General features: G+C 41.4%; 2 protein-coding genes across 2 annotated transcripts; one reads left to right on the top strand and one right to left on the bottom strand.

Annotated features, from left to right (window-relative positions):
- Window positions 1–11: 11 nt before the first annotated feature.
- Window positions 12–1,772, bottom strand: trappc2l (trafficking protein particle complex subunit 2L). The gene is made up of 5 exons (XM_080496417.1): window positions 1,630–1,772; window positions 1,176–1,348; window positions 826–913; window positions 197–276; window positions 12–121 (listed from the first exon to the last, which is right to left on the bottom strand). The coding sequence occupies exons 1-5, from the start codon at window positions 1,660–1,662 to the stop codon at window positions 76–78; spliced, it is 420 nt and encodes a 139-aa protein (XP_080352543.1). The 5' UTR covers window positions 1,663–1,772; the 3' UTR covers window positions 12–75.
- Window positions 1,773–2,114: 342 nt separating this feature from the next.
- On the top strand, window positions 2,115–22,593 carry galns (galactosamine (N-acetyl)-6-sulfatase). Its single transcript, XM_080502112.1, has 14 exons — window positions 2,115–2,237; window positions 3,853–3,976; window positions 5,000–5,074; window positions 5,155–5,257; window positions 5,794–5,937; window positions 6,701–6,767; window positions 7,559–7,686; window positions 7,808–7,944; window positions 8,062–8,165; window positions 11,373–11,515; window positions 13,177–13,279; window positions 17,551–17,672; window positions 21,332–21,449; window positions 22,236–22,593. Exons 1-14 carry the CDS (start codon window positions 2,130–2,132, stop codon window positions 22,320–22,322), a joined length of 1,563 nt encoding a protein of 520 aa, XP_080358238.1. The 5' UTR covers window positions 2,115–2,129; the 3' UTR covers window positions 22,323–22,593.
- Window positions 22,594–23,001: the final 408 nt, after the last annotated feature.

Genomic DNA, 23,001 nt, shown 5'->3' on the forward strand with positions numbered 1-23,001 from the left:
TTTATTCCATTCAAAATCAACAACTTGTAAACAAAACATATGTACAATGAAGGTGCAGTGAGGAGGCAGAGGGCTTCAGCCGCTTTGTACCATCATTCCAGAAACGATCCCATCAAAGGCCCTGAACAAGGAATGAAAGTTACACATGATTCAAACTTAATCAAATGTAACTGGTGTTTAGGGAGAATTAACTCACTTGGACTGAATGGGATCCCCAGGATTATGGAATGGATTGCACATTACATCAGTGAAGGAATTGTGCAACTTTCTGAACATCTGCAAGGATAAATTTGAATTAACATTGGATTACTGGTAAATAAGATGAGACTTGGTTATGCATATTCGGTACAGCTGAAATGTTGTGTACAGTATGTTCAGTGCATAACCACAAGGCTTAAGAAAATGTCGAGAAAACTCCTTACAAAAAGCTATCACTATCCAGTTTGGATAAAGTTTGTGTTCATATTGATTTACTGAATGTAGAAGACGACGTGTTTATGCTGCTGATAAACGCAACAAGACAAAGTTTATACTATGAGCCAGTTGTTCCCAAACCTTTTCCTGCCTGCTCTGAGCCTCCACAGACTGCTTATATTAAAAACTACTGAGCCAATTTCTGATCTCAAACAAGTGTGAAGTCAAATGCTGGTAGGCACATTATATTGAAAAACAATCGTTTCAGATGTCTACTTTCGATTCTACCAAGTGTTCTGATTGTGCCAGGGTTTTCATAAAATTTTCAAAACAAATACAAAACCCTCCCAGGCTGGGAACCACTGCTGATAAGGAAAAATAGCAATATTGATACAAAAACGCAAAACTTACACTTCTTATTTCATTGTCCCTTAATGATGTATTGGACGAGTCCACCACAATCACAAACTTCACCTTGGAGTTGGTTACGTACCCATATCTATTATGCCAGGTCAAGGGTATTTGGATTGACGTTCACAAATTAGATGAGGGCTACCAAATAATGTTTGACTGGATAGAAAGCTGCAATTACTTAAAAGTATGTCAACACCTTTACCAAAACAGTTGTGGTACACGTTGATTGTCGTCTTCCTTCAGTAGAAGGTACCTGGACATCAGATTTAACTCCAGTGATTTGACGAGTTTTTGATAGAAATCAACGGCTTGGAGGAACTGCAATCACACCGAGGGGTAAAGGATACACTTTATAGTCCTCGGTTGGGTAGAGCAGACCCAGGTACAGCTCCCTCTGGTCTCCTAAAGATTTCCCCACAGCGGAGATCTTCTCCTCCACCACATCCAGCGACGTGTGCACCGTGTAGTGAAACTTCAGCTCATTCTGGGTGGGCACACTCCGGATATACAGAGGGTAGTTCTGGTGAAATAATAATAGTTAAAAAAATCAATGAATAAAAAAACCCTCGCACACACAGTACAAACTAAATCAGAGTAGACCATGAAACTAGCCTGGAAAAAAGCCCAACAAATATGTCACAATCTGTCGCTCCAAGATAATGTTAGCTCGTAGCGGGAGTTTCACAAGTGTTAATCCATCGTATGGCACGTGTAAACACTCGGCACTACTATCGCGACCATAACAAGCATATATAAATACATTAGATCGTCATAAATGATGATAATCCAGGGTGTTGATACCTCTTTAGCGATCACTGCTATGCACACCGCCATGTTGCTCTTCCTTCTCCTGTCAGCTGCTGTCACGTGACGAGGTGCTTTCAAGGCTGTCGGAAAATCCGGAGCTGAGGTGGCTGTGCGACGTTTTCACACTTAATGTGTTCGCTTTTCAAAGTATTACTGAAATGACAATCTCATTTGGTTCCCTTCACAACAATTTCAACCTTCGTTCTATACGGATGTTTGACCGTTAGGGGACCTTTACCATTCGTCTCTGAACATAATGCAAGTTTAAAGACAATTTTACGATTTTTCCACAAATCGACAAACGTCTCCACCAAACACAAACCAAGACTGTAATTTCGGAGAAAAAAAATAATAATTAAAATTCAAGCAGAAACCTACACAATGTGGGCTTAGACGCATGTGTCACAGACGCTGCGCTGAATTGGCGCAGGAAGATAAACAAACCACTTCCTGGATAGTCACGTGATCACACTGCAGCCTGATTCTGAGTACTGATGGCTGCACTAACTCTCACTCTCTTCTCTGCTATAATATGTTGCTCAGTCGCAGAAAAGCTGCCAAATGGATCATCTCCAAACATCATCATCATGCTCATGGATGACGTAAGTTATGCTTTGTAATCGTTATCATTTTCAGCTCTTTAGTTCGTATGCTGAACAGGAAATGCACTTCATCACAGCTACATAGAGTGTAGAAACTACATACATCTCTTATGGTTTTTGTGTTTTCTCTTCCTGGGTGCTCAGGACCTGGCCGGCATTTTTATTGACGTGTCTTTTATTCTAAAATCTTCTTGGCCAACTCAAATCTGATCAATCATTATGGAGGTAAATACTTAAAGCAGTGCAGATGATGATCAGTTAGTGATGACAGCTCACCCACTTGTGCAGGGTATTTAGAGTAAGATGAGAACTGATGCTAAATGGCTTATAGGAACAACGATATTATTACTTTATGTCATAAATCATTTTGGACTGTGGGAGGAAACCAGATTACCCAGAAAAAAACCTATGAACACATTGGGAGAACATGCAAACTCAGCACAGAAAGGCCCGGCTGGTATTTGAACTCATGACTTTCTCGACTCATGACTTTCTGTGAGGCGAGGACGCAAACCACTGCATGTATGGCTAACAGGAAATTGACTCTGAAAACATCTCGTCCAACTTGTACAACCTGCATGTACTACTTCAAGATTAACACATAGGCAGCTTCGCGTGGCTTTAATTGGAATATAAAACTGTATGCACTGGCAGCTGCATGTTGTTTTTACTAGTAATGTGTACTAGAGTTGTTGTGGGACAGGATCGGGTAATGCTATTTTTTGAAACGGCCACATGAGAAACTTGATGCAAAACAAAAGGCCAAGACACAAATTCAACTTGATCACTGAATTATGCTTTATGTTAACTAATTCTAATTAAATGGTATATTTTATATGTTTAATATGTATGTATGTTAGATTGGTTTTGATGATTGTTTCCTCTTCTATATTGGGCAAGTTTTTATATGCTTCTGCAATATTTAAAGTAACACAACAACAACAAAAGACTGTAGTTCTTAAACACAGTGAGTTCTTCTCCACTTCAGTAAAAAGTACTATACATTTTGTACAAAACTAAAACTAAACTAAACAACCCTTTATATTCCGTATCAATATGTCTTTATTTACGTATGTTAGCAATTATGTTGCATGCTGCTATATGAATGTTAGTTTTATGACATATTAAAAGAAAAATTTTCTCACTAATGTAAAAGGAAAGAATCCAAGGTATCCTTAATATAAAAGCAAAGCATGCAATAACTACACTGATTTTCCTGCGGTAAATTATTCCTCATCGAGATGATGTGGCCCAGTGAGCGCAAACCAAAAGCGAACAGTGTTCAGGTGTGTTGTTTGGGGTCATGGTCTCAATACTAGTTTACTCTACATTCATCAGCTGAAGTCATACAAATGCTATATGATTAAGATGCAACTCCTATGCAATTTTCTTATACATTATTATCAATCTATTTGTGATCAAATTAAACATTGGCTATTGAAAGTGTTACTATTTGTATGTTCATGATAAATGATTTGGGTTCTGATGGTAGAAACGGATCTAAAAAAACAACAGAATATCACTTCACAAAGCTGATGTTTCTTGTAAACACAATATGGTTGATCATCATGGTTTGTAATATACCCTTGGTAATAACCTTTCCTCTGTTCTTTAGATGGGTTGGGGGGACTTGGGAGTGTTTGGACACCCCGCCAAAGAAACCCCTAACCTGGATGCCATGGCAGCTCAGGGCATGCTCCTCCCAAACTTCTACACTGGCAACCCCCTCTGCTCCCCATGTGAGTCAGTAGCACCTGATGTAAACTAGTATTTCTTCTTCTGTGAGAACATTTTACTATCTGATGAAACAATATAATAACATGTATGTAATCTTTTAAAAAATGTATATTTTTACTGTAAGTTCAGCTCAGGATATGTAATGTTTCTAAGTAATCTAACCAAAGTTAATTAAGTATGGCCAAAGAACATTCAAGAAAGGTTTGAAAAAAGAGAAAGGAACTATAATTTGAAAGGAACAGACATCTTAAAAAAAAAAACCCAGGTTCAATTCCAAATCAATGGGACGATGTCACAGTGACAGGAATTAGTTCATGGAATGCACTTCAGAAAGAAATAAAAAAGTCAGGAACTTTCCTGGCATTCAAGAAACACTTAAAAGCTGCGATGTTAAAAAAAAAGTATGAAAATTAGATTTGGACATAAATAATGTGAGATATTTGATATGAACAGACATAAAAATGATGCTTTTGTATTTGTATATTGTACATACTGTACAGGTATGCACAAAAATATATGTGAAACTGTCATCATTTAGAAAGTTGGATATCAACAAAAATAATAGACTGATGTTAAGTGATTGTAAGGTAACAGATATCATAAGACTGAGCTTCACTTCTGCTCCTTTTCATTCAGACTGTGTCAGATTGGATGTTTTGTTGCAGGGAGTGTTTTCAATTATTCATTTTGAATGAAATAAATAAATGAAGTGAAAAAAATGAAAAAAGTTAGTTGTGAAAAATTCAATTCACAGAATTCAGGGATTTTCTTTGAGGTTTGATTGTATTTTCTTATTCTGACTCATATACGTGAACAGAATTAGGACAAAGTTCCATCATGAATTCGTTCAATTTTCAGATTGCAATTTGATCAAAGCCTTTCACCAATTGCATAGTATGATGATATCTACAGTATATATACATATGATAATTTATACAGGATAATGGAATGCATACTTCATTCTTTTTGTCTGTTAGGAGTTGAGGGTAACAGTATGTCATTGTCATCTTTTTTTTTGTCTCCAGCCAGAGCTGCACTTCTAACTGGGAGATTGCCTGTCAGGAATGGTTTCTACACTACAAACGCCCACGCCAGAAATGGTACATTTGTATTAAATGTTCATTCAACAAAAAACAAAAAAAGAATTATATACATATAAATATGTGGACTTGTCTTGTAGCATACACGCCTCAGAATATAGTGGGAGGAATCTCCAAAGATGAGATTTTGTTACCACAGATGCTGAAGAAGAAAGGCTACGTCAGCAAGATAGTGGGCAAGTGGTGAGTCCTTCCAACTCCATGTTCAAGTTTCACAGATCAGAAGGTGTATTCAGATTGTATCGTCAAATAGATAAAAGTAGACATAAACACAAATATACCTACAGTCACTGAACCCGGATTTTCTGAAGAAATCCCAGACCCAATTTGACCCAGTTTGACACTTTCACAATAAATTCAACTGCTGCCTGTTTTTCTGTGCAGTTGTGCAACCAGAAGAGGTGAAGAAATGCAATTCCAGAAATTGCGACTAAACTTTGTCAGTTCCAAAGCAGACGGAATGAGCACAGTGACATGTTACCTCTCTATATCAATCTTCAAACATCTGCAGGTTTTCTTTTACATACTGGACTGCGGTAAATAGAAAGTCCTTTTAGCTAAAAAGCAAAATAAGTACATGGGGCTCTCAAAAATTGTGTGTATGAGCTCGTATGTGCAATTTTCACGGATGGTCTGATTTCAAAGATGCAAAATCATGGGAGTTGAGCCTTCAGTCATGTTGATTTCAGTGTATGAATCCACTTTACTTGTCACAACAGGCATCTCGGCCACAGACCGGAGTACCTTCCTTTGGAGAATGGTTTTGATGAATGGTTTGGTGCACCAAACTGCCATTTTGGCCCTTATAACAGCAGCGTCACACCCAACATCCCTGTCTACAACAACTCCGAGATGCTTGGCAGGTAGTATCACTCAGGAGCACTCAGATATACATAACAGCACACACAAACAGAAGCTGAAAATCTATAAAAAACATCTTTCCCTATGACTCAGTGGAATAGTTCGGCTGTCTGCTTCTCTGGATGAGTTGAGTGTCTCTTTCCCTCCCCCCTTCTTTCTCTGTACCAGCTGTGCTTGTGTATTCCATTTTCCGCCCATTTGTTTTCCCCAAAACAGCCATATGTGTATTCAGGGTCATTGGAACTGGCAGCCGGGCGTGTTTTTCGCTTAGCCGTGGGTTTAATCAACGCTGCATACCTGGGCCCTGGACAGGCGTACACACACACACAGCCGTGCACGTATACACAAAGACACACAACGCCCTCAAGAGACGGCAGGTTGCGTTGGCTGTGTGCGAGGACACCTGGAGGAAGTGAGGCGTAAGGAAGAGACGCCTGCCACTGCTTCTGCGCTCGCCGCGCCACGCTTCAGCAACACCTCATAACAGTTCCCTCTGCTCAGCTTCGCAGAGACTTCCCAAATACGTCTTTCAGCAAAGATCTCCTGCAAACGCTGTCAACAAACAAGGAAGTTTTCTTCTCTTGTCTCAGTGATGGCGTCTACTGCACTTTTAGCCATTGTACATGGAAATATAGAGATACAATCAGCTTATTGACACAATCTATTTATTTATTTATTTTTGTGGTCTTAGCCGATATTCAAACGGCTAACTTTGCAGTAGTAAAGATGTTGCTGACGATTCGTGTCAATGCTTTTGTTTTCCAGGTACTATGAAGAGTTTCAGATCAACGTAATCACCGGCGAGTCAAACCTCACTCAGATCTTCTTGAGGGTAAGCCAGTGCTCCCCTCACGTTTCCCTGTAGCAGATCTGGTGATGCAGAGTTGGTTTCATTTGTTAGAAGCATACGACGCGACATGCCAGACACACTCGGTGTGACAGTGACTGCAGGGAACATTTGGATCCTTTCATATTTAAAGTTTAAACCCATTTGGTTTCATAAAGTATATATGAAGAATGAAGTATTATATTACTCTGCACAAGAAGGAAAATTCATTTTTGGCTCACTAAAACAACAACACCACATCAACATATATAACATATATATATATATATATATATATATATATATATATATATATATATATATATATATATATATATATATATATATATATATATATCATGAGCTCTGATGTAAAATGATAGTCAGTTGAATCACTAACTTCTAGAGAGATGTTAAACAAAAACGGAACATAACCTTTTTGAATTTGGGATTTAATGCAGAGGCACCTGGACAAGTTCAACTTTAAACATTAGACTGGAAAAGAACAGATTACAGTAAAATAACCCTCTCATTGTGAGCATTACAACGGTGTCAGGTGTATTCCTCTGTATTGTGAAATGAATGAAATAGAAGACAAAGAAAAATAAACTCGATAACAATAACGTGCATACTCACTCACAAACATCAACTACCTACTAATCACTGCGTGTTACTATTGAACAATAATTGCTGTTTGTATTTCTTCTGTATTGAATGTTTGTTTTTCAACCGGGTGCACATGAACAAGTAACTTATAACATATATAATAACATCCTAAGTTTCTCACACCTCTGTAGGAAGGACTTGAATTCATCCATCGTCAGACAAAAGCCCAGCAGCCTTTCTTTCTCTACTGGGCACCTGATGCCACTCATACCCGGGTTTATGCCTCCAAGAGCTTCTTAGGGAAGAGCCAACGAGGCCGGTATGTTTAATCCCAAACCACTGGCTCCTTTTAAGCACCGTATAGACATTGGACATGAATATCCAGCGTGTGGACGTTGGGTATGAATACAGGCCTGAAGGTGAACTGCAATGTGTTGCAGTTACGGTGATGCAGTAATGGAGCTGGACGACAGCGTGGGTCAGATCTTGTCATCACTGCGAAGCCTGGGCGTCGAAAAAAACACCTTTGTCTTCTTCACCTCAGACAACGGAGCAGCTTTAAGCTCCAGGATAAATGGCATGAAATGCATACACACAAACGCACACGTTCATTTTTGTCTGGGTATTTTCTGTTTTGTATGCATGGTGCGTGAGACTCATGGCCGTATGTTTATTTGCATACGTAATTCCTCAGGTGGCAGCAATGGGCCATTCCTCTGTGGGAAGGAGACCACCTTCGAGGGGGGCATGAGGGAGCCCGCCATTGCCTGGTGGCCTGGAAACATCAAAGAAGGCACGGTAAGAAAGCCTCAGTCATTTATTGCCTTCCTAAATAAACTCCGTTGATCACACACTAAATCCCTGGGATGTTCTCTAGAGAAAAGACTGAAGGATCCAGGGACTGTTTTTTTTTTTTTTAATTCCCATTGTTGCTTCCTGATGTTCTGCCCATTAAATCAAACCAGCTGCTGAAACGGTCTCTGGAAAGCTGCAGGCAAAGTAAACTATTGTGAATCAGGTTGAGAGTAGAGGAATAATTATTTTACTAATCCTTTCTTTCAGACGATTGTTTGTTTTTGTTTAATTTGTGTATCATTTACCACTTTACATGCATGCATTCTGATCCATTAGCACAGCTGCCAATTATTTATGACTGTGTTCAACTTCCATCACGCGACTGAACTCCTGAAAGAAAACTGTGTGTCATTTTGGACACAAAGCATGTGGGTGCTTTTTCACAGTTTTTTTTTTTTTTTTTTTTTCTTTTCTCAAATATTTTTGGCTGGAATTAATGTCCCAACTCTCTCTTTCTACCCTCCCCATTCCCCAATTTTACCCCCACCTCCCACCCACCCCCCACCCATACTGTGATCCCCTAAGCCCGTGCGTTCTGCAAATGACTTTTAATTGTATTAGGGGCAGCTGTGACACGGGGCTGTGACGCAGAGGGATTTTGTGGAGGAGCAAGCGGAGGCAGCAGTCTGCAGTAAGCCTTGCCCCTGGCTCATCTCACAGGGTTGTGCTGGGGCCTGATAGCACAGCAGAGTAGCGAGGGAGAGGGGGATTGGGAGCGTCTTAAGCGGCTAATCTGTTTGTGTGTTTGCTGAGGTTGGATTGAGCCGTAATGAGGACTTCAGTATCTGAATATGCCAGGCGCTCAGGATAAAGGAATGGGGAGGGGTGGGGTGGGGGTGGTGGTGGTGGCGGCGGTGGTTTTTGGGGAGGGGGGGGGTGCAAAGAAGGAAGCAAGGCAAGAAAAAAGTAAAAGAGGTGGCTGGTGTGGAAAAGAGAAAAGGAGCGCTAAAGCCTTGCAGCACCTGTACGGTGTTGAAATTGACCACTTTCTCTGTGTGTGCAGACATATGCTTGATTTTACATCCATATATCAGATGTTTGAATGGCAGATAACTGTTTTAGACGTCGATGGGAATACTATTGATGCTTTGCTCCACACAACACCTCTGTGTGTGTTTTGATAATTTTGATCTTTACTCTCTGTTAAATTAGGACAGTTTTGTACTGCTTTTCTCCAGGTTTACAAATTTGTTTTGACAGGGACCAAACCATGGGAACTTCTCCTATTCATTTTGTAGTCTTCTGAAATCTATGTGCATTGAAAACTAATAATTTGATCTTTGCTCCAAACGGGCTGGAGAACAATAATAATTACCTAAGTCATTGGTAAAAGTTGATTTCAACAGGTTGAAAGCATTATCACAAACACGGGTGGAATGATAGTCATCTGGACTTGAGACTGAAAAATCAGATTACTTTTAAGAAATTCGAAGCTTTGTTCAAGGAGTGCAAAAAGGACAATTCGTCACTCTGACCTTTTATTTTTAGATTTTTGTTCTACTGCTTCAATGAATTTGACTGTGCTTTTTAGATCGCTGGTCTTAATGTCGAATGTATGTATGTACATATGTACGTATGTGCAAGTACTGCTTGGGTCTAAATCCGTTTCTCAGTGAGTTCATTAGAGTGGTGGAATGTATCAATTTAACTGACCTGTCAACTTAAATCCTGATATCTGGTGGCGAAGGTTTACTGGAATGAGACCGCATGGCCGGTGGGAAGCAGATGCAGATTCAGCATTCTCTCAGTGCCTGAGGCGGTGTGAGGAGCCGCGATGATGAGGACTGTAGGAACAAAGATGGAGGGGTGGGTGGGCTGTCAGGCCCACAACATTGTTGAGCACCACAATCCCTTTTGTTGGGTTATCGGGCTGCAGACACACTGGCAGAGTGGCAGAGACGGGGACAGCTACACTGCCTGCTCAGATAACCGACATCACTGCTCGTAAAGAGTGCGAAAGAAAATGTGACATTAATAGAGAGTGATGAGTCAGACAAAAAAAGGAGAGAATAAAGGGTGATTAGAAAAAGTTTTGTATAGACTGCAAAGGGCGATAGAGCTAATAAAAGAAGGATTTAAAGGTTGGCAAGTTGTAAGATAAGTTTTTTTCTGTCAGACCTGTTTGAGTTTTAAAGTTCTGTTTTTTTGGGGGGGTTTGCAAGTTATTACCATCTAAATGTCACTGTGACATCTCCTCGTGTCCTTTTGTCCTGTCTGCTCTAATGGTTTATGTGTGTGTGAGACTGGGGGGGGGGGGGGGGGGCCTTAAAAAAAAGTAGAGAATTGAAGAAATGAAGGAGTAAATCTGTTAGTGTTTGTGAGAGAGAAAGTGTGTGGATGTGCAGATAGATCATGGAAGGCATTGCGGAGCCTTTTCTGTGGCGAGTTCTGTGGATACAGAAGAAAAGGGAATTCATTTCAGTGCTTAGGAGCCCGTCTGTGTGTGTGTTTGTGTGAGAGTGTCTGTGTTTCTGTGTGTGTGCTGGCTGCCGATAGGAGCACAGCGGCACATGGCGGTGCAGCTGCAGAGGGCTGATAGCACTATCTGATTGTGAGCGTGCCGTCTCCCTCTAAGGCTCGCTCAGGAGAGAATGGAACGGAAGATCAAGGATGACAGCGAAAAAATGGCATTTTATCTGAAAATAGTTCAAAGTTTATAAATAAAATAAAGCTTTTCACTGGGACTGGGAGAAGGAGATAAAACAGCAGCTCGCTCCGGCTCCAGCCGCCTGTTTGCCCGGGCCTCGTCCTCTCCCTACTTTATTTCCTCTGTTTTCGCTATCCTTCCCCTTCCTCCCCCCTTTCCCTCCTAAAAACCTCATTTAAAAAAACAGCTTTTATTAAAAACCCTGCATGCAGAGATTAGAGAGGAGACTGACGACATGCGTCTGCCACACGTGAACACTACAGGTGCATGTCATGACTGCATTAACATGTTTCCACAGTTTGATTTCATTTAAGGACTGAAGTCATTGTGTGATGATATGAGAAGCAGTGGTAGAGTTAATCGATGGTCTCAAAGATCAGTTCACACACAATGCTGTATGTTGAAACTGGGAACGCAAACTTCATTCTGGCACTCAAAGCTTACTGGTAATGTTGCATGTTTAACTGACAGGTGTGTTTCTTGTTGTCTCCTCCCTCATGCAGGTGAGTCACCAGCTGGCCAATGTCATGGACCTGTTCACCACCAGCCTGTCTCTGGCTGGTATCGAGGCCCCTGATGACCGAACACTGGACGGACTTGACCTGACACCAGTTCTTCTCAATGTCTCTCACTCAATGGAGGACCGGTGAGACCACTTAGTCACAGAGTTGCTTGTGGTCTTTATTTTAGTCGTGATAACAAATTGGGGTGTTGGTTTCATGCCGAATGAATCATAAACTGGGACCACCACCTCAGTTTGCCAGTCCAAATGTACAGTAACCAAAGTCTGTGCTTTACTATGGAGGCTTGTCAACCAAGACAGCTTGAGCAAGACCCCTTCATCCCCGACCGAGCCACCAGATGGTGCCTCGCAATTTCTCTGAGGATGACCAAAATTCCTTCCAGCCCCCCCAGGACCTGACCCACTTGGTCCCAGAATGCCAAATACTATGAGCTGCTGTTGGGTACACAAGCACAACAGAGTTTTCCTACCTGCAACACATTAAGCCCAGCCAGGATCTTGTGACTGAGTATCACCACACCTGCCCGGCGCCTCTCACTTTGTGCAACACTATGGAAAGAACCCATTCCGACCCGAGGAGTTTGGTTGCAGAGCCAATGTTGTGTGTGGAGTCACTGCCTCTCAGCCTCCCACACCAGCTGTCCTTCACTCCAGATCTGTCAGCCTTGAGTGGCCTACCAGAATCACATTACTCCTGAAATCATAACACCATGTAAGTCTTTATGTCTCGACAAGGCCACAATCCAGGATGGTGGTTGCAATGATTCCACTTAATATTGGTTTAAAAAAAACAAAACAAAAAACATAGGCATGTCCATCTGCATGAGCTTTGATGATCCCCTTCTTCCTCTCTTATGCCGCCGCATGGTCTTGTTTTATGTTACATGTCATCCATTCTCCCACCCATCATTTGTACTGATTTACACAATTACTGGAGCCCATTTCAGCTGACTGTCAGCAAAGACGTGGTAGACTCCAGACCGGTCACCATGGCATCGCAGGGCAAACGGAGAGAGTGACACATACTCACATGCCTTCAAGGGCGAATGTAAAAACATGCATCTTAACCTCAGATGCTGGTTTGAAGCATATGGATGGAAACCAGTCCCTGCAGAAAACCTATGCACACAGAGGGGGGAAATGCTTCACATAGAATGCCTGTGAAGCCCCGGGAAACCGGGAATATTCTCACTTTGAGGCAAGCGTGCTAACAAGAATCCAACCATATGTCTACTGCAAACCACATACCTCCAACAATAAGGTATTCATGCCAGTTGTACCGATCATTAAATACTAACACACAAATGCTCACAGAACATTACAGTGGAGACGAGCTATTAGCAGCGACATTAAGGCAGTTAAGGTCAGTCCTGTGATCTTGGTCTCCCAGTTTATTAGGGTTCAGATAAGGTCTCAAGCATTCGATAGTTGGAGCTCCATGGCTGATTTCTGTCATTAATTGATATTTCTTTCTGTTGGTCAACAGTAGAGTAAAAAGTTTTTTTTGCCAGACTTTAGTCAAACTGGAGAACAAACTGTGAGATAGGTTATTGTATCGGTGAGCTTTGTTTGGAAAGCATCAGAGCTCTTTGTGCTGATGCTTCAATGCAACACTATTTTTTCCAAATTTCTGGAACAGAAATTCAGAGACATGCATTGCACCACTTATTATAGACAAAAACAAATGTGCTTTTTGACACGAGCTGGGATTTTCTTTTAAATGTAAGCATGTCAAAGAATTTAACTTGTAAAAAAAGAGCATTGTCTCTTTCCATGTTTGACAGGCCAATATATTATTACCGCGGCAATGAGATGATGGCTGTGAGAATTGGACAATACAAGGCACACTACTGGACCTGGACCAACTCAATACAGGAGTTTAAAGAGGTAAGAATCATTTTTTAACACTTCGGCTCGGTCCCGTCTCCGTTTTCTCACTCCTTGATTTGCAGTGCCACTTCCTCCTTCTTTGTCTTTCCTAATCTGACTCAAACACACAAACACTTTGGCTGTTGTTGGTGTTATCTTGAAAATGGCTCATCAGTTGACTGCTGTGTACATCAGGGTGTAATGAATATTAATGAAGAGCCCCCACATCAGCGAACTTACATCATTCATCACTCAGTTGACTTGTTTGTTCAAACTCCAGTGGAAATTTTCCCCTCCATTTGCATATCGTTCCCTGCTTCTTCTTGTGGCATCATACGGCTCGGCCATAATTACATCAGCTCAGCACAGATCAAATATATCTGGAGAAATAAGAGGTCTGACACCTAAGATGCATGAGAGTGTTTGTTTTTTTTTGGTCTCTCTTTCTCTCCTCTGTCCATACAAACACGTCCACCTGTCCGCCCTCGGTGGCTATGCTTTTCCTGTGATCCAGTTTGTTTTATGCCCCATCGGTCGCTTAAATTGCTCTCTCCTTCAGGGCCGCTGAATCAATAGCAGCCTCCTTTATCAACTCATGTGAACTGAAGTGGAACTTCACAAATAATGGCATCTGATTGCCTGTGAGTTGCCCATCGATTGGTGTGTGCGTGCGTACACGGAGGAGAGAGTGAAAAGACGAGAGAAAAACATGCACATATATGTTTGATTCCCTGCACAGATGTGTCTGTCTGTACGTGTGCGTCTCTGTGTGTGTGCAGGCGTGTCATTGAGCGACTGTCGAGTTCCTGCAAGGCAAAGTTAAATCTCTATTTTGTCATTATGGTTGCATCGACACATGGAGGACACATTATGGTTGAATCGCTCCAATGTTTTTCTTGTGCAGCCCATGATGCATTTCATAAACATAAACGCTGTAAACAAATGGCTTGTGTACTAGCAGTCAGATTTTGAATCTTGTGTTTTGGAAGTCAGCTTCTGAAAGAACATGTGTTTCAATTTTTTTTTGTTTGTTTGTTTTTAGTGAGCGCAACAATGGATTAATCTTGTCTTTGTCCTCCCATTTATAGATAAGACATTAACCACTCCAAGCAGAAATTCACAGTGAAACTATTTCCTCATTGGAAGATGCATATGTTTTCCTGGTTCCTCCTGGGTTTTTGATAATACACTGAAACATAATTTGGTGTTTTTTGGCCTTCGATGAAAAATAAACAAGGGAAGATGTGTGTCTGTGAACAAGAATGAAATTACAGGTTAATAGCTCGGCGACGTATCGCTCTGTCCTGGCTCCGTCCGTGCAGCTCAGCCATGAGGAAAATGAGAAATTTCACAGGCTTAAATGGCTCTTATCAAACGCCATTGAGGCAGTGTAGTGATGTTAATATTAAAAAATATAGTTTGCCGTGACAGTGGCTTTGTACGTGGAGTACTGAGTAACCTAGACGACGGAAATGAACTTGGTGACATCAGCAGTAGCTTTTTTAAATTTGTGGAACACTTCGTAAAGCTATAAATCAAAACTGACTCATAGCTAGTCATTAAACAATGGTGTAGTGGGCAAAGAATTTTGAAGGGATAGGACATGAAATGAACTCTCATCACTGGCCAAGCTCATGATCCAATAATAAGTTCTGAATTGGGGAACTAAGCAGGTATTGTTGGTGTATGAATGAAGTGGTTCAGCAATAAAAATGTGCCAAATCATTTAAACATTCATATTTTAGAACAGGTATCTTGACTTAAATCATTATATGTAATGGAAGTTTATTTGTCTTCTTTCTATCATGCTTCTTTGTGTCCACGAAAGTGAGGTTATGTTGGACATATTTCACCATTTCATAAAAAAAAAAATTATGCCATTTTTGATTAAAAAAAAAAAAAAAATCCTTCCTTTTTTCAGGGATAAGGTCAGTTCTTCTTTTCTGACCACGGAGCAACTCTCTTTAGTCGGCAGTATAAGCTTTCAGGAAGAGGTTCAAGAACAACAATGTGAATAGTTTGGTTGAGTTGAACTGATGTACCTATGAGGAGGATCAACAGTCTTTCTCAGGTGCCATTTGGAGACGTGTCAGCTGTACCCTGTATGGCATATATATATTTGACCAATTTTAAGCATTGATTTTTAGCCATGGGTCATAAATGTCAGCTCATTTATATAAACTGCATATTTAATTTTAGTGGTTCTCAGCTGCATTGGTCACATAATAATAATAATAATAATAATAATAATATTAGTGAATCTCACTAAAGATCTTACAAGTAAATGAAAACAAACATCATTTTGTTAAAGAGATCAAATAATCAAGACAATGTTGATCTTTAGTCCTTTAAAAAAAAACAAAAACGTGTACAGACGGCGGAGCCATCAGGTGGTCAGTGACGGAGCTTCAGCTGAGCTGAAAGTCCCTTCTTGCACAGTCAGAAGCTCGGGATCTGTGTTGGAGGAGGTTTGTGTTTTGTGATTTGAGGCTGTGGGTTGATGGGGTTTTTTTGTGTGAGAAGTTCCTTGTGGTAGATTTCGGCTTTTCCAGGGATGCGGAGCAAAGAGGGCAAGATGAGAACAAATTCTAGATGAGATAGGGAGCCAATGCAATGACAAGTTCCTGGAACACACTAAATATTGCCTTTTTGTAAGACTCTCCTGCCACCTGTTGATGTGTTAATGACCACAGTGGTGGCGTCTTGTGATATCCAGAGCAGCAGGCCTTTCTCTCTGCTCCTCTGGGAAGAGTTTTTTCCCCCCCAATCTTTTCTGAATTTCTAAGCTGCTGGCTTCAAAAGATTGGAAGGCATGTCTGGATCAGTGGAAGCTCCGCAGGGTCGGGGGTATCTATCCTGACTCTTCTTTTTTCTCCTCTGTATGTATTTCGAGGTGCTCTGTTGAGCGACCTCAGAGGGGGGCAACAACACTGCCTTACAGACGAATGCCTTTTCAATATTAGTTGTGCTCATCAAAATGCGTGAGCGTTACAGTGTGTATGTGCATGTGTGCTGAAGGAGGGGCAGATCCCCAGGGGGTTCTGGAGGACTGAGTGTGACTCAATCAGGCTGCGATCACTGCCAGGCTCCCGAGAATGGAGCGAGAGAGCAGGAGCGAAGGCATGGAGAGATGAGAAGGAGGCTGCAAAAGTCCTCTGTTTTATACAAGTGGCTTCCCTTCAACACGTGCCAATAGTAGCTGCATAACTAGCACAACAGATTGGAAAACAATATGCATATAGAGCATACCACATTGGGATTAGACATTCAGTTCAATGAAACAGGTGGCTGGAATCCTAAATCTAAACACTTGGATCCTTTCTGCAGTTTTTTTTAATTCTGCACACACGCACACACACGCACACACACACACACACACACACACACACACACACACACACACACACACACACACACACACACACACACACACACACACACACACACACACACACACACACACACACACACACACACACACACACACACACAAAGCACCGACACATACAGTATGGTGTTTACAGGTGTTTCAATTACAATCTATAAAATCATCAAATATAGACCAGTGATAATAGTACAATACTTCATGCACTATTTCCAAAGGACATAAAGAACAAAATGGTGACATGAGCCCCCTGGTGTTGTAGTTGTTACTCACAGCAATAATGTTCATTACATGTTGTTCCTGTGTGTCCATGGGGTTTCTATGGGTACTCCAGTGTCCTCCCACATAAAAAAAAATAAAAATATATATATATATATATATGTATATATATGTGTATTTGAGTGTCATTGGTGATTCTGAATTGCACATTCTATTTGATTGTCTGTCTCTCTGTGTTTGCCCTGTGTTGAACTCACAAACTGTTGAGGGCATAACCTGCCTTTGCCCAAAACCATCCAGTGCCTTGCGACCCGTGACCTTTAATTGAATAAAGTGGTTGAAAATGTGTGGAATAAGTACTAATATGATTCATTTTTCATTGCTCTGTATATTTTAATTTGCAAGTTACATAACAACAAAACTGTGGGACTGACCTCTGATTTTTTTCTTTTTTGTTTGTTGGATTGTTTTTTAGAGAAAGACTGACCTTTATAACTAATTTATGTTCTTTTGTTGACACCTATAAAAATGGAGCAGTTGAAAAGAATCAAATGTGTTTTCCTCTGTATAATGACATTGAAGTGAAGTCTTCACTTATAGTGAGTCCCTTGACTGTTCACTGGCATTAATGTGCACTTTTGTCATTAATTTTGTTTACAACAACCTTCTTGTGTGTCTTCTACAGGGTATAAACTTCTGTACCGGTCAGGATGTGCCAGGTGTGACGACACATAATCAGACTGAACACACAATGCAGCCGCTCATTTTCCACCTGGGACGCGATCCTGGAGAAAAGTTCCCTCTCAGGTCAGTTCACGGACAAGAGGAGAAGAGCGAAGGTGTAGAAAGGAGGTGTCCACCGACAGGTTTGGCTTGGCTTAGGTATAGAATGTGTCTCAGATCAATGTGGATTCAGTGGCATGAAAACGAAGGCGATGGATTGATCCACTCGGCTGGAGTGCGCCTGATTACACCCTTTTCATTGTGATTGCAAACAGCTCCTTAAAGATCACTATCTGGCCCTCAGCCCTCCAGTGCACTGCTGCAGGTTAAAATTGCAAGATAAATTGTTCAGGTCTATATTGAGAGTGAGTGCTGTTTAAGGAGAGTTAAGAATCACTTGGAGTTCAGGACACAAGCGGCCAAGATTGAACTGAAAAATGCTGCAAGCACAGATGAACGCTGCTATTAATTACTTTTAATGCACAGCTTTAATAGGCTTTTTCAGAGAAAATGAGACGATATTATTTTGGGGCATTGTCCTCAAACCTGCTGCACTGACCTTTCCTTTCTGTTGTCTGCAGCTCTTGCTTATCTTATGTCACTCTGGCCTCATCTCCTGCTTTGCTTCCTTCTCCAACTCCTTTCAGTTCTGGAGTGAGATTGGATGATGAAACATTAATGTTGTTTTTCATTTGCCCACCTTTTAGCCTTGCTATTCACTTGGAAGAATAAAAAAAGAAGCAAAAACCAATCAATATGCAGCCATGTGTTCTGCTGAGTGCTACACACACACAAACGCACACACACACAAACGCGCACACACACACACACACACACACACACACACACACACACACACACACACACACACACACACACACACACACACACACACGCACTACAGAAAGAGGTCAGTGAGTTTGTCTCCAAGGTCACCTTTATGCACGACTCTTTGACCCCCCCGACTGTGGTCCTGCAGCATTATTCTTCAATTTGTACCCATCTTTACCCTTATCTCTTTTTATTTTCCAAACTTTCAGACTTACTTCCCCCCCCCACCTTTACCTTTTCTCTCTCCACTTACCATTTTGCATCCCAGCTCACTTCTCGCCACTCAGCTCTTGTCCCTCCGCATCCACTGGGACTATTCTCCTCCATCCTAGTTAAACGTGTTTGTGTGTCTGCGTGCGTGTGTACACATACGTGTCTGTGTGTGTGCGTGTGTGTTTTGTCCGTGTGCTCTTAGGTCCCCCAGCTGGACTGGCTGCCTGGCCATCATTAATCTCTGTCGGCACCTAAAGAGCCACTTAAGATGATGTAGGGCCTGTCTGCACACATACCTTCACTACTGTCGCAGGCTGTGATATAGCAAAGAGCACACACACATACACAATCCCCAGGCTAGCTCAGATACAAAAGAAGAAAGTGGATAATATTATGAAGCAATCTAAAAGGTTTTTTTTTTTTTGGGACTGTCAGGTTTGTAGTGAGGTTTCTTTTGAGAACTGATCTCTGACTCGAGGCCTGGCTTTGACTGTCAGGTGGATGTATTTATATAGTGGAGTTAAAGGATGAGAAAGCTTGTGTTGGTGGTCCATCTGCGCCGGATGAAACACAGACCAAAGCAAGTGTGTGAACTCCATGAGGTTGAAGCAACACTGGGCTCATCTAAGGCCTTTTACTTCCTGTCGGTGGCCTAATGCCACAAGATTAACACATCCCACTTTCTCACCACCCACCTCCGCTCGTCTCCCCGGAGCCCATGGTCATCTGTAGTGTAGTCCCAGCCTTAACACTGCAGGCAGCCCTGCACAGTCTGGCCTCATCTGCTGTCTGCCACCAAGCTCTTGTATCCCCAATCAATAGTCCTCACTGAAGTGCTCAATTTCCACCGGGGTGGAGAAAAAGGCGGAGGGGAGGGGTAGGCAGGACAGATGTATTTGATTGTCTCCTCAATTCCCCCACCTTCTGCTGCTCTGTGTGTGTGTGTGTGTGTGTGTGTGTGTGTGTGTGTGTGTGTGTGTGTGTGTGTGTGTGTGTGTGTGTGTGTGTGTGTGTGTGTGTGTGTGTGTGTGTGTGTGTGTGTGTGTGTGTGTGTGTGTTCCTGCAATAGTGTTATGAATCAGTAATCAGAGTGGTGACACACCTGAGCAATGCCCCCATCCCCCTTGGGTGCCATACATTATAAATCAAAAGAGTCAATTTGCATACAGGCTGCTTATTATTCCAGATTTTGCCTCTACACTAGTAAGCTAAGGGTTATAATCATGATAATGAGCTGTGCTGACTGTGGGCTTTTCATTATTTGTTTGCAGAGGGGGCATAAACAAATGGTATTATTAGTATTTGATTTAGAGGTGTGCACTGTAAGATTTTCAGTGCATAGACAAAACGATGGCAAACTTTTTGTGTCTCATGCAACTTTTTCAGTACATGGCATTCTTTGTTTGCACACTTGCATGGAGAAATTGAATACTTACAGCAGTGATAAATATCTCATACATTTACTTCTATTAAGCCGCTTCATCACTTATCACAAAATGAATCACTACAATCAGTAGCGGGCATAGATAGGAGGGGAATGAAATATCCTTCCTGCTGATCAAGATCGGCCAAAAGCAGCATTTGCGATTTTAGATAACTAAAGCAATTTAATGTGAATGTCTGATTTGTAACCAAGGGGAGTAATCTGGTTCTTCTCCCTATGAGTTAGGGTCACAACGCATCGACAGCAGGCTTATGACGACTGTGGCACACGAGGGAGAGAGACTAATTGCAGTCAGCACACTACCAGTCAAGTAATTGTAAGGGAAAGTAAAGACTGAGTATCAAGCAAAAGGAGCAGGTGCTGGCTGATGGAGGAAGCCTTGCTGCCCTGTGGGAGATCTAAGAGGGAGGGTAGGTGTGAGCTGGACAGGGCCCGGGGTTATTACTCTAATTGACACTTCACCTCACACACATGCACATGTTCCCCAGGGGCCAATCAGAGGGTTGGGTTTGCAGTGGAGGGAGGATGGAAGGCTGGCACAGGTGCTGCCGGCGAGTGTATCAGGGGTGTAATTGCACTGCTGATATTTGTCTATCCCTGTGTCACGCCACCAGACGCCCACTCCCCCAACACACACACGCACACACATAACCCATTAACCCTACAGGTCCTATTGAGAGCAGCGTTCCTTTGAAAGCCTTCAGGGCCCTTGTGTTTTACACTGTGAATATAATAATGCACAGAGGTGCTCGCACTCGCCGGTGTCCAACAGCAGTAATTGAGAGACAGGGGATGTGATGGGGGTTACGTAGTTCACCCTGCTGAGTGTGCTTTTTCAAAAGGATGCCGAGTGGACAGCTTGTGTGTGTTTATGATCCCGATTTGTTACTGAAGGTTAACACCATTTCCCCACACTGATATAATGACGTTTGGAGTGCAAAAGTGGATAAATGGAAACTTTCCTTTCACTTGAAGGAAGATAATTATTAATTACAGTGTTCAAATTGTTTGCATGTTAATCCTGAGGAGTTGTAACTGAGGAAGACAAAGAAATGGACGAAAAGGATACATAAGATGTATTAAAAAGTAAATAAGATTTTCAAAGATGAGGATTTGAGATGAAGATATTGCAGGATGTTTTTGAGCTGTAATATCAACCTCTAGATGGATGCAATGGACTCGAGGCTAGAATATGCATCAATCACTCGTAATTTAGTACAAATCAATTTGACTCTCTGTGTGCATGTGTGTGCAGTGTTTTGACGAAGGAGTACCAGGATGCGCTGAGAAGCATTTCTCCAGTTGTGGAGGATCACAAAAAGACTCTGGTGGCTGGCGTTCCACAGTTGAACATGTGTGACCTGTCAGTGATGGTAAGATCCACATAAACTAAAGAAAATGTGTCTTCAACTTGCAAGAATGTCACTCTTGGTGTTGCACATAACCGCTACTGTCAGCATGTACAAAGACTACATTCAGACACTTGCATTGTTTTTTGGGGGGCCAGGGTCAAAGTACATATGTCTACATAAATATGAATAAAACATTCTCTTGCTCTTTTCTTGAATTAGATTTTGGGATAAGTTAAAAATGTTAAAACTGAGCTGTGGCTTTGTCTCCTCTGGTCTTTCAGTGAGCGCTGCTTCATATTTATTTGTGATGTAGTACTGCCCCCCTGTGGCGCCGTACATTAACACCGAATTTAATTTAATTTAATTTAATTGAGTTGAAATACTTGATCCCTGAGGAAAATCTTTATACCAATGGCGGTGGCTGCCATGCAAGGCGTTCAGTCCATGCAATGGGAGCAGGTTGGGGTGCGGTGTCTTGCTCAAGGTCACTTCAAGATATGGACATGGAGAGATGGGGAATCGAACTTGTAACATTCCAATCGAAAGGCGACTTGCCAAAGCCACCACAACTTTTCATGATTGTGCATGAGCAACTTCATGTGCATCTTGTATCCTGTTAATCTGTATTGAGTATTTGGAATTGTGTATTTTATTGAAAAGCATTGTCAAAATACAAGAAACAAACATAATGCATAACAAAAAGTTCATAAGTGAATTCTTCCAATACATGAATGCATTGCACTGCTTATAAATAATGTCTTTAGTCATTTCACATTGTTAATATGTTGTCATGACCTGGTTTTACAGAACTGGGCGCCAGCTGGCTGTGAGAAGTTGGGAAAATGTCTGAAAGCACCAAAATCTAAACCGTGGAAGTGTAGCTGGCCACACTGAGACCAGAAGAGGAAGAAACCCAAAGACGTGCCTTATTCAACAGATCTTGTGTCGAATGTGTTTTTGTTTTTTTTATTAAACTTCAGCAAATTGTTTTTATTGGAGGGAAGGGTGTGGGATTAAGGGGAAAAGTTGTTTCCTTGTTCTTTTTGATGGCTGGCTGCTGTAATACGTCCTCACAGGTTCAGCTTGCAGTCATAAGAGTCTGTGTTCAGACTCGTGTTAATGCTGTTGATGAGGAAGGGGTGTTGCTTCTATGCTGACTGGGCCAAAATAACTTAAAGTTGTATTGCTGGATTCATTCTGTATCTTTTAACCAATGAAAGTTTATTTTAATAAAACCTATTTAACTATGAATGCAGACTGGAGGGAATTACTTCAAGAAAAATAATTTGTGTGTGTGTGCGTGTGTCGAGGCCATATTAATACATGTGCGTATGAGATAAATGCATTTAAATGCCTAAAACCAAACACATTACTTCCATCAGATTATTTTTATATAAACTGTGATGTTTGAAAACTTTCTTCAAGTACAATCTTCTGACTTTGTTAAAAAAAACAATTGTTCCTTTGATATATAATATATATTAATACATTAATTTTTTTTTTTAAAGTGAGAAAAATAACCAACTTCTCCATGCAGCTTCTCAGATACTAGAATAGATGATAGTCTGACAGT

The sequence above is a fragment of the Blennius ocellaris genome, assembly GCF_963422515.1.
Source record: "Blennius ocellaris genome assembly, chromosome: 1".
In the NCBI taxonomy this organism is placed as follows: domain Eukaryota; kingdom Metazoa; phylum Chordata; class Actinopteri; order Blenniiformes; family Blenniidae; genus Blennius; species Blennius ocellaris.